Source organism: Canis aureus, chromosome X (assembly GCF_053574225.1).
Source record: "Canis aureus isolate CA01 chromosome X, VMU_Caureus_v.1.0, whole genome shotgun sequence".
NCBI lineage: Eukaryota > Metazoa > Chordata > Mammalia > Carnivora > Canidae > Canis > Canis aureus.
The window spans coordinates 73,612,397-73,624,516 of NC_135649.1; the positions used below are offsets into that span (position 1 = coordinate 73,612,397).

The following is a 12,120-nucleotide window of genomic DNA, read 5'->3' on the forward strand; positions in this document are numbered from 1 at the left end:
TCTATAAGATGAGTATATTACTATTATAATGATAGATGTTATTTTATAAAATAAAAATGGAAGAAAGAGAAGGAAAGGTTGTTGCCGTCAATGCAGAGTCCATAAATCCTAAGGACTTTACAAGCCAGACAAGCTGCCTGATTTAATGGCTCCCTTATCTGAACTCCTAGGGCAATTTCTACTACTTATTTAGCCCTTAATAAGAACAACCAATATTCGAATGTCTGCTATACACAAGACACTTTACTTATTTGAGGATTAAATAAGACCACAAAATCTCTGAAATTAGTTTGGTTACCATTTTACTGAGAAAAGTAAAGTCCTAAGAGGTTAAATGAGCCATCTAAGGTCACACAGCTAGATAGCAGGACAGAATTTGCACCCAAGGATGACACTAAATCCCATACTTTATGCACTACATCACTTCCATACATAACCTTATCTTAAAGGGTGTTTTATGCTATGTGGGAAGAAAGTTGTGTTGCATTTACTTCTCTCTGCTTCTATAGGATAAGGAACTCCAAGATCCTTAAGGACAGAGATGTGTTTGATAGGTCTAGAGATTTTTTTTGAGACACAGTAGACCTTCAGTCAATAGTGAATCAGTCAATGAACAAATAAGTGAATGGATGCTCTGAGACTTCACCTTTTTTGCACAGCTCAGTATCTTGAAGGAAGGGGTAGGTACAGTTAGAACCACTGGCTGGGGTAGAGCGAAGCAAGGGGTTCTCAAAATGGAACTCATGGTGGTGGCACTGTCTTTTAGTGGCACCTAGGTAATCAAGAGCCCTCTAAAGAACCTCAGGCTTTAGAAGTGGTGGTAAGTGACAGAATTGCTGTAGCAAAATGTGTTCTTTCCATTCCCTAGCTATGTGTACATTCCCAAAGGCAAATGGAGAAACTATGGGCCATACTTCCCTTTCCTACCAGGTCTTGTGTCTCCTCAAGCTATGAATTCCTATTATTCCCTGTTATTTATTACTGGTACCAAAGAGGGTGCTTCCTCTCCAGTCAGCTTCCTCTCTAGTCATTGGCCAGACAACTTCTGGGTTCCAGGATGGCCCCAGAGCTTTTGTCAATTTCTTATAAAGAGTCCAACCCCTTCCTCCTAGGCCCCAATGGCACCAGGAGGGCCTCCTTGAATAATGGGTCTCAAAGGCCAGACAGAATAGACTTCTTCCCTATGACTCATCAAGTTAGAGAGAGGGAATAGATCATATCCCCAAATAGCCTGTGAACACATACCTCTGTGGATTCTCATCCAGACCTGCCTCGGCCCTGAGATTGCTAGATGCTCAAATCCTTGTCTGAGTTCAAATCTTTTTCTGTTTTTCATCCACAGGATCCTAGCTCTGCCCCATCTGACCTCACAGAAAATTACTGCTCCCTCCTTCCTATGACAGCCCCTCAGAAATCTCAAGACAGAGAACACATCTCCTCTTAAAGTCTTCTCAACTCAAACAGGCTCATTCATGCAGGAAGACTATTACTGTGGGAAAACTATAGTTTTATACCCAGAGCTGTATTTGAAATTTCATATTACAACTCACTAACATCATAACCTAGAGAATGTTCTTTTACCTCTCAGAGGCATGATCATTGCAAGGGCTAAAGCACCTAGGCAAGGCTAGTTCATTGTAAGTGCTCAATAAGTGATATTTTTCAAAACAACACTGATCTTCCAGATAAGAAATCATGAACTTACTGGTTTTCTCCCTTTCCTCTCTCTATCTAGTATAAAAGATTCAAGTCTCTCAAAGGTTTTGTTTTGGAAGTAGTTACTTTCACAAGTAGCACACCATCTGTCCAGGGCTCTCTACCATCTGGACTTCCTACAGAACAACACCCACAATACATAAATCAAACCAACACTAGCAAAGAATTATCATGCCTTGTGGCTTTTTCAAATTAATAAGTCTCTTTTTTTCAAGAATTTTTCTACCCTGGGTTCTAAATTATGCCTTCCTCACCCTCCCTCCACAGTTATCCCTCTCCAATGCAGCTGAACAAAGCTCCCAGTGTTGAAGGCAGGGGATGGCATCATTTAGCTTGAGAAGGGTAATGTATAGAACCAGGGGTCTGGGAAGAAGTCTGAGAAGAGGTCAAAGGAGCCTTTCTTTCTTTCCCTCCCCAGCTCTGAGTAAGTTCTTAGACAACAGAGGGACTCAGAGGGCAAAGGAGAAAAAGAATCAAGAAAGCCTGGAAAATCCATCAAGGTAACATGTGGTCTCAACATCCTGGACAATATCAGACTCCCACCTCACCAGAAACTGGTAGGAAAATGGGATAATAACCATCTAAAGGGATTCCAGCCTCTGGAAATGGGAGCCCCATTTTTACCCCTTGGAAGTCTGGTCACAAATGGCATATTCCCTTGGCCCCTGGAGAGTCTTTGAATGCTGAAAGATTCTGTGGCCCCCATCTGGCCATTACATTATATATAGAACATCCTTTCTAATAATAGTAACTCCCCATAAAGGGACACCCCTTGTGTTGGACATGGGAATGACATGTCAGCATTATCTGCAGGTATGACTGCAGGATATGAAGTGGTGTTATGTCCTAAGTCCTACTATTATTTTGAGGGAAATGTATATAGAGCACACTACCTCAGGGAGAATAAGTTGATTTCCTTCTACTAGGAAGCAAAAAAAAAATGACAGAACCCATAAGAATACAGTGACTAGAATGCAGCATTGAAATCCCAGCCAAATACTGGCTAGACAGAATAAGTTATTTATTTATTTATTTATTTATTTATTTATTTATTTATTTATTTATTGGTGTTCAATTTACTAACATACAGAATAACCCCCAGTGCCCGTCACCCATTCACTCCCACCCCCCGCCCTCCTCCCCTTCCAACACCCCTAGTTCGTTTCCCAGAGTTAGCAGTCTTTACGTTCTGTCTCCCTTTCTGATATTTCCCACACATTTCTTCCCCCTTCCCTTATATTCCCTTTCACTATTATTTATATTCCCCAAATGAATGAGAACATATAATGTTTGTCCTTCTCCGACTGGCTTACTTCACTCAGCATAATACCCTCCAGTTCCATCCACGTTGAAGCAAATGGTGGGTATTTGTCATTTCTAATAGCTGAGTAATAGAATAAGTTATTTAATTTCTGACTCTCATCATTAAAATAAGGAAGAGATCACTCACATCTTTCAGAGTTGAGAGGAATATTCCATGTGCTAACATTTTTAGAGCATCTAGCACAGAGTCATACCCTGCTTACCTCTCTTTTCTCCCATATTCAGGACCAAGGATAGGATTAATTGGAGCCATCCAAAGTGCAGGCTGCCAAAATCAAAGTTTGCCTCCTTTGTTATTATGGCAGGAGTCAACCTTTGTTTTGACCTATCTTGGAGGAGCATGTAGAAGAGATTCCCAAGAAGTGGGTCTTGTGGTAGAAACTATTGGGACAATTGGAAGAGGCTAAGAAACAAATAGCTCCTCCCTTACCTGGTCAAACAGCTGTTTGCCAGTGGTGTTGGGCTGGATGGCAAACTCCAGCTCTGCGTCCATGGTGGTTACACGCACATTGATCTAGGATGAGATCAAAAGAGGCAAGTTAGTTGTCTAGCTCTGTGCTTAGCAGAACCTAGGACAAGTGTATCTGTTCAGTCACAGAAGAGGAAACTAGAATCCTAAGAATCTGAGAAACTTAGATATTGTTGGGAAGGAAAGGAGAATACTGAACCAAACAAACAATATCCTGGCCCTGGCTCCCAAAATCAGCTTACAGAAGACAAAAAAACATAGCCACAAAGCAATACTTTTTTTTACCTTGTCTTCTCCACATCCCTTTATTTTTTTATTTCTTTTTATTGGAGTTCAATTTGCCAACATATAGCATACACCCAGTGTCACAGAGCAATACTTACCAAGGAGCTACACAAAAATGCAAATCAGCCTACTATCAAGAGGAAGCAAGTGCTGACTATACTTCTTCCAGGAAGCCTTCCCCACCTACACCAGACATCTCTGGGCCCACAGCATTCTCTTCCCACCTCTGATCCACAGCCTGGATTATCTTTGCAAACACAAGTTAAGAGCAAGATAAAGAACACTGGGTTCCAAGCTTAGCACTGTAACTGTCTCAGTCTAAAACCTTGGATAAAAGTCTTATCTCCTTTCTGGCCCCTAGTTCAACCTCATCTGTACAATAGTAGTAATGCTGGAGGAAGGGTCAATTACACTAGGTGATGACCATTTCAGTGCTGGTGTCTATGGTTCTATATATCGACTTGTGTTAATACTTCCTGTATTTATGTCTCATTGGTCTCCTTAAGCACAAAAAAGGAAAGGGGCCTTAGCAAAGGTACAAGTGGGTGGAAAAAAGGTGCTACCAAAGCCAAGTCAGCAGAGGGGAAATGGGAAAGGGACAGGCACCAATGAAAATAACAGTTAGCTATGCACACAATTTTATAGGCACTGGAAAAAAATACCCTCCACTTTTCCAAAGAGATCCCCTAGCTCAGGTCAATGATAGCTGAAATTTCATAAGTCGATTTGTTTCCTTGGTTTAAAACTTAGTAGTAGTGGTAATAGTAATAGCAATATGCAGTAGCTTTCATGTATGCAGACTTGCTACTCACTAGAAGACTCATGTGTACTATCCCATTTAATATCAACAATCACCTTGTGAAGTAAATAATGTTATCTCCACATTGGAGATGAATAAATAAATATTTGTCTAAAGTCATATCACTAGTAAGTTGGGAAGATGGGGTGTGAATTCAGATTAAGTCTAAACCTCATAATTTAAACCAATACACTAGACCCTTTGTATATCAAAGTGCAAAATATGAAAAGAAATCAAATATTAATTCTTTAAATTGTGGGACATTTTGCATAAGTACTCTATACAGTACAACCACAAACTGGCTTGTTATATAAGGTCATATAAAATATTTTGAAGACTATTTCATGGTCAGGGAAAATAACTCAGTAATATTAAGTGAGGAAGGGTAAGCAACAAGATTGTATGAGTTCAATTCTACAAAAGTATACACAGAGAGATAATCATTGGAATCCTGCCCAAGTGTTTAGTCAGGCTTGGTTTTAGGGTGGTGGTGAGTGTGTTCTCCCTTCTTTAAATCAAAAAAAGAAACGGATCTACATTTTCTAAGATACTTATATAGTACTTATACTATTGGTTCGAGACTAAAAATAGAATTATCAAATATGCAAATCCCCATGGAGTGGGTAAGACATTAAGCCTTATCAGTCTTTGACACCTCTGGGTCTTTCCTGAGCATAGGGGTCAGTTAGCAGGGAAGAGGGGGCCAAACAGCTATTTTGCCAGAAGAACAATTCCAATGAGGACCAGACCTGGGGAACAACTTTGTAAATAAATATCACTAGGGAGCCAGGGAGGAAATCTATTTCCAGATTGACAATGGGACAGGAAAGGCCCTGAAGGCAGGAACAAGAAAGGCAAGTTATCCCAGTGGGAGACAACGGGCAAGATTAGCCACCTTGACTCGGTGTTATCCTAGGCTTCCTGCCAATCCAGTGACCTCTGTAGAATGGGCCTTCATAAGGTAGGAAGAATGAGGCCCAATGGGCTGGAATTTGGCCTCAACATCTAGCTTCAAACCACCCTTGAGCTGAGTCAAGGGAAACCTCAAAATGCCAATGACTGAGGAGATAGGAAAAGAGACAGTAGGACTTTTAGTACACTGAACTTCATCATCACCTCAAGATTTTTGTGTTACTTAGAGTTACATCTCCAGTACCCAAGACTCAGAAGATGTTAGTTAAATGAGCAGTTCTAAGTATGGGAGTATAAGAAATACAGAGATATAGCATAGTCTACAGATTCAGAGGTGAGAAGATTTTATATCTTGACCTTTTTACCGTGCCATGGACCCTTCTGGGCAGTCTGGTAAAGTCTATGGGGATCCCCTTCCAGAATATTTGTAAATGCATGAAATTAAGTGATACAAAGAAACCAATTATATTGAAATACGCATAAAAATATGTGCTTTTCATCATATTAATTGTCTAGCACTGCACCTTATTAGTTATTACTAGTGTAATTTCAGCATTGTGTTGAGCATAGTGATATTTTGAGAAATATACAATAACTAGAGAATTGAGTAATGCATTGAATTGCCAAATCACTGTTGTACACTTAAAACTAACATAACATTGTATATCAACTATAATTTAATAGTAATTTTTTAAAAGATTGTATTTATTTATTCATGAGAGACACAGAGAGAGAGAGACAGAGACATAGGCAGAGGGAGAAGCAGGCTCCATGCAGGAAGCCAGATGTGGGGCTCGATCCTGGGAGTCCAGGATCATGCCCTGAGCCAAAGGCAGACACTCAACCACTGAGCCACCCAGGTGTCCCAATAATAATTTTTTAAATCAAAATAAAAATTACATTTCACATGGGATCCCTGGGTGGCGCAGCGGTTTAGCGCCTGCCTTTGGCCCAGAGCGCGATCCTGGAGACCCGGGATCGAATCCCACGTCGGGCTCCTGGTGCATGGAGCCTGCTTCTCCCTCTGCCTATGTCTCTGCCTCTCTCTCTCTCTCTCTCTCTCTCTCTCTCTCTGTGTGTGACTATCATAAATAAATAAATTAAAAAAAATTACATTTCACCAAAAAAATGTGATATAAAAGTCTTAGATTTCCATTAATGACAAAGTCACAGGTACTGCCATTTTTACCACTTTTTTTGCCTGTATTCATAATTGAAGGAGGTCTAAGTCTCAGTAAGAGGTTAATAAAAACAAATATGTAATTTTTCTCAATCCAAGTTCATAGATGTTTCCCACTTCAGATTATATCCATGGGACCCCATGAAGGCCTAAGGATTCCAGGTTAAGGAGCTTCCTATTACTCAGCCATTAGAAATGACAAATACCCACCATTTGCTTCAACGTGGATGGAACTGGAGAGTATTATGCTGAGTGAAATAAGTCAATCGGAGAAGGAAAAACATTATATGTTCTCATTCATTTGGGGAATACAAATAATAGTGAAAGGGAGTAGAAGGGAAGGGAGAAGACATGGGTAGGAAATATCAGAAAGGGAGACAGAACATAAAGACTCCTAACTCTGGGAAATGAACTAGGGGTGGTGGAAGGGGAGGAGGGCGGGGGGTGGGGGTGAATGTGTGACGGGCACTGAGGTGGGCACTTGACAGGATGAGCACTGGGTGTTATTCTGTATGTTGTCAATTTGAACACCAATAAAAAATAAATTTATTATTAAAAAAATAAATAAAAGTAAAAAAATAAAAAAGGAGCTTCCTATAAATTTATTTCAATTCACCCAATATTAATGGAACACTACGTTTAAGGAACTATGGTCAGAGTAGAGCTGTAGGACCAGTCCCTGATCCCAAGGCACTTATTGAATAATAGGAAAACTATTAATATACAAGGAAGACCCTAAGAAATGCCATAACAGAAGAAACCTCTTGTAGAGATAAAAAAATAATAGTTCAAAGTGATATTTGTATTGGTCCATAAGGATAAGCTGCATTTTTTAAAAAGAGAGATTGCAGGATGGAATCTTGCAAAAGAGGAATACCCAAATGTCTCAGATAGAGAAATCATTATATGAAATAGCCCGGATTGAGATAGGAATGGAGATGGCCCATTTAGAAGCAGGGTGAATGAGGCCTATCCAGTGAAGAGTAGGCTGAGAGGCTGGGAAGGTAAGTGGAGAGGTTTGAAGGCTACTCTAGAAAGCTGGGCCTTAATTCTGTTGCCAGTGGCCAGCCAGCCTGGAGGTTCTGAACAGAGTGGGGCAAAAATCAGAACAGGACTTTTTGGAAGAAAGTGCCCAGGAAGGAAACTGACAAAAGAGGTGGGACTCCAGGGAAACATTCCACAGCCTAGGAATTCCCTTTAATTCACACTACTGGTAAGAATTTTCAAAGTAAATAAGCCAGTGTCAACCACAGATCATGTCAATCACAGGTCATATCAATGTCCCATCTTTAGGGCCTATTTCAGAAGCCCAAATATTTAAGTTAAATGTTTTTTAAAGAAATGTTTCTTGAATAAATCAGTTGGTAGAAAAGGACCCAGTCTGGGTTAGGAATAAGTATGTCATCCAGGGTAGTGCTGTCTATGCTTCCTTCCCCCTAAATAGAGCATGATCCCAGAACAAGGGCCCTCCTAAAAATCTAAATACGTTCAGCTGAAACCAAAATGGAACCTACTTCTCCAGAATCCCTGCTCAAGGTTTCTGCCATTTCCACAGTGGCTGTTACTCCAGGAAGAAGAGCCTAAGATCTCCTGAATTTCACTGAAAGGACAAATAATCTTAGCTTTAAAAAATTAGAAAGAAAAGCAAACACAAAGGGACTTATATTCTTACCACCACTTAACGCGGAAGAAAATGTGAATCATGAGGACAGGGTCATAGGTCTGTACTCTCCTGTTTTCTGTGTGTCAGAGGTACGGGGAGGCAATAAGGGTAAAAACATAGCTGGGGCCTAAAGGTGACGGGTAAAGCAGGAGTCTTTTTTTTTTTTAATTTTTTATTTATTTATGATAGTCACAGAGAGAGAGAGAGAGAGAGGCAGAGACATAGGCAGAGGGAGAAGCAGGCTCCATGCACCGGGAGCCTGATGTGGGATTCGATCCTGGGTCTCCAGGATCGCGCCCTGGGCCAAAGGCAGGCGCCAAACCGCTGCGCCACCCAGGGATCCCTAAAGCAGGAGTCTTGATCAAAGAAGATCCCTTGTTCTCCTTTAGACTAATCTGGAACCCAAGTATGTAACAACATAAGCTGCATGCCCAGACCCACTGCCACACAGGGTCCACCCACTGCTCACCCTAGGAGGTACCCATTGACTTCCTTTGAGGCCTGGTTTCTGCAATTTCAATCAGAAGAAGGTAGCCTAGTTTGGGAGGCAAGAGCCTGAAAATAAAACCACCAAAGTCAGCAGAAATTTCCCAGGCAGCCCCTCAGCTTGGCAGGAGTGGAGGAACTGGCCTGGGTGGGTTATTATTTCAATATGTAGAGAATTTAATCCCTTCCAAAGCCTGTCCCTGAGGACCTAGGCATAGCCTGAGGTTAAAGACTGTGTCTCTGGAGAACACTTAAGGGTTTAGGGAACAAAAAAAAAAGTTTGGGTGTGGTAGGGACAGTGTCACCCTCTCATATAACTAGCCCTCCCACCTCTAGCCCAAAAACAATACATACACTGTTATTTATTGAACAGTTAAACACAGACAGTTCCCACACTAATGCCCTTCACTGGACATTAACAAACCCATCTCAGTGGCCTGTCATCCAAAGCTCTCAACAAACTGGGATCTCTCCTATGTCCCCACTTGACTGGCCTTGGAAACAAAAATAACCAGATCAGATGCTGCAGCAGCTGGGGTGCTTTGGACTCTGTGCCTGGGCAGCATCAAAGAAGGGACCAACCCTCTCTTTCTTCTTTAGCCAGGAACATCCAGGTAAGCAGTCACCAGACCACAGTGAAATCAGGGCAATGCTTCCCCTCACTTATCCCATATCACTGAACTACAAGATAGATGGCTCTTCCTGGAGAGGAGTTTGGGGGAGGGAGAGAGAATGTAGAGAGAGTCGAATAACCACAAGTAAATTGCCTGAACATGGACATGTAAGCCACAAAGAATTAAAATTACCAGCCCCGAACACCAATAAAAAATAAATTTATAAAAAAAATTACCAGCCCCACTTCATGGATGATGAAACTGAAGTACACAGAGGCAGAGACACCTGCGTGGCTCAGTCAGTTAAGTATCTGCCTTCAGCTCAGGTCATGATCCCAGGGTCCTGGAATCAAGCCCAGTGTTGGGCTCCCTGCTCAGTAGGGAGTTTGCCTCTCTCTCTCTCTCCTTTTGCCTCTCCCTCTGCTTGTGCTCTCTCTCGCTCTCTCTCAAATAAATAATTTTTTTAAAAAAAAGGAGTATGAAGTACACAGAGGCAGGTGACAGGATGGAAATGAACACTTACTGAATATCAACTATGTGCTAAGCCCCATCACCCACAGTTTCACTTAACATCACTGAAACCAAATTTAATCAGTCAGCAAGTGGGGAAGACTGGTCTTCTAGACATCCCCGCAGCTCCTTCCATGACTCCACCCCACTCTCTGGTCATGCTGATTTCACTGCTGTCTTCAGACACTGCCTTGGCAACTACTTTGGCCAAGGTCCAAACACTCTGGCATTGAAAGCCTGAACACATCTGGGAAGCACTCCTTGGGAAGGCCCCCTCGCAGGGGCAGAGCTTGTGAGTCAACCCAGTTGGGTCCAAGCTCAATGACCTCACCTGCACCTGCCATCTCCCCATTCTTCTCAGGGGTCCACCGGCTTTAACATTTCAGTGGAGCTACTGGTATGAAGAAGACAAAGGCAAATGGGGGAGGGGGACAAAGGCAGAAAAAGCCTTACTAGGGCAACTTCAGAACTTCAGTCTCTCCACTGGACAGAGAACAGTCACCACAGTGTTACTCAAACTACCTAATCTACAATATTTAGGCTCCAGCATCCACCATTTCCTGCTGCCAGAACTGAGGCAAGGGCAGGGCAGGGCCCGGCAAGGCCTGGTCTGTCTTGCCTCTTGGGATGACAGCACTGCCTCAAGCAGCTGTTTTCCATAAGGGGGAAAACAAGGGTTGCTTTGAATCTCCAGCCTAGGAGGCATTCTTCCTCTCCACCACCCCCTCCTCCTCCGCTGACTCACTCACTTCCCAGCAACTTAGCCACTGTTGACTTGGAAATGGTACCTGAAACAGTTATGTGTTCTTACCTCTTCCTACCTATCTCTAGACCCTTAACACTGCCGTCAAGACCTTCCTGGGGTTAACCCTTCCTATGCCTGTGCCTTTTCCCAGTAGTTTCTCGAAAGGAGAGCCACATTCAACTCCACCACGCACACCCATATCTTAGTGGATCAGCAGTAGTTCTTCAACCACTTCAATTACTGCAAAGGCCATGGGAGACAAGGGTTCCCCTTTTACTTGCTTTGGCCCAGTCCTTCCCTCCAAAAGCTCCCCAAAAAGCATTGGGAGACAAGGGCATATTGGAAATGGAGTGTTGCTCCACCATTCACCATATATTTGGGGGAGTAACCCTCACATGTAACTAATCTCTCTTAGCAATGAGAACATAACTAGTCACTATGGGAATGGCAGTTCAGAGCAGAGGCTAAAGCTGAAAAGGTCAGTGACAATAAGACCACCTTAGCAAGCTGCAGCTTCCCCCATTAATCCAGCCTTAATTGTATTACCTTCTGATCAAGCTCAGACTGAGGTTGAGTCCCTCTCTCGACACATGAAGGTAAGGAAGGAAACTAGAGCTCAACGATTTGCACCTAACTCCAGGACTTACTCTCAAAATCAACTCAGCCAGAAGTGCCTGGGTGGCTCAGTTGATTTAAGCATCTGCCTTCAGCTCAGGTCATGGTCCCAGGGTCCTGGAACTGAGCTCCCTGTTGGGCTCCCTACTCAACAGGGAGCCTGCTTCTCTCTCCCTCCTGCTCATGCTCTCTCTCACTCTCTCTCTCACTCTCTCTCTCACCCTCTCTCTCTCCCAAATAAATAAGCAAAAATCTTTTTTTATAAAATCAGCTCAGCCAAACAATACTCTAGGATCAAATAACACCTACTCCTCTATCCCCACCCCAGCTCATCTCTCCTTTTTTTTTTTAAATTTTTATTTATTTATGACAGTCACAGAGAGAGAGAGAGAGAGGCAGAGACACAAGCAGAGGGAGAAGCAGGCTCCATGCACCGGGAGCCCGACGTGGGACTCGATCCCGGGTCTCCAGGATCGCGCCCTGGGCCAAAGACAGGCGCTAAACCACTGCGCCACCCAGGGATCCCATCATCTCTCCTTAACTACAGGGGCTGTCCCACCAGATCCTTAGCATAGCTATTTCTCCTCTTTATAATTCCTCAAGATTTCAATCCACTCATCCTAGAATATCATCTGGCTCCTCCAGAATAGCACCCTTTTGAACTTCTCATTACTGTTCGCCAAGAGAATAAACAGTCCAGAATCCCAAACTGTCAGATCAGAAAGGAACCTTAGAGATTATTTGGTTCAAACATGCAACATAACAGCTGGAGAAACTGAGGTCCAGGAAAGGAGAGGCACTAT

At 42.6% G+C, this 12,120-nt stretch overlaps 1 protein-coding gene across 3 annotated transcripts in view; it reads right to left on the reverse strand.

Annotated features, from left to right (window-relative positions):
- The window catches only part of MSN (moesin), a 67,242-nt gene that overhangs the window by 24,119 nt on the left and 31,003 nt on the right, over positions 1-12,120 (reverse strand). For all 3 annotated transcript variants that reach the window (XM_077889274.1, XM_077889275.1, XM_077889273.1), the window contains one exon: positions 3,470-3,553. In XM_077889274.1, the coding sequence (XP_077745400.1) occupies positions 3,470-3,553 (84 nt within the window). The remainder of the gene's footprint in view (positions 1-3,469; positions 3,554-12,120) is intronic.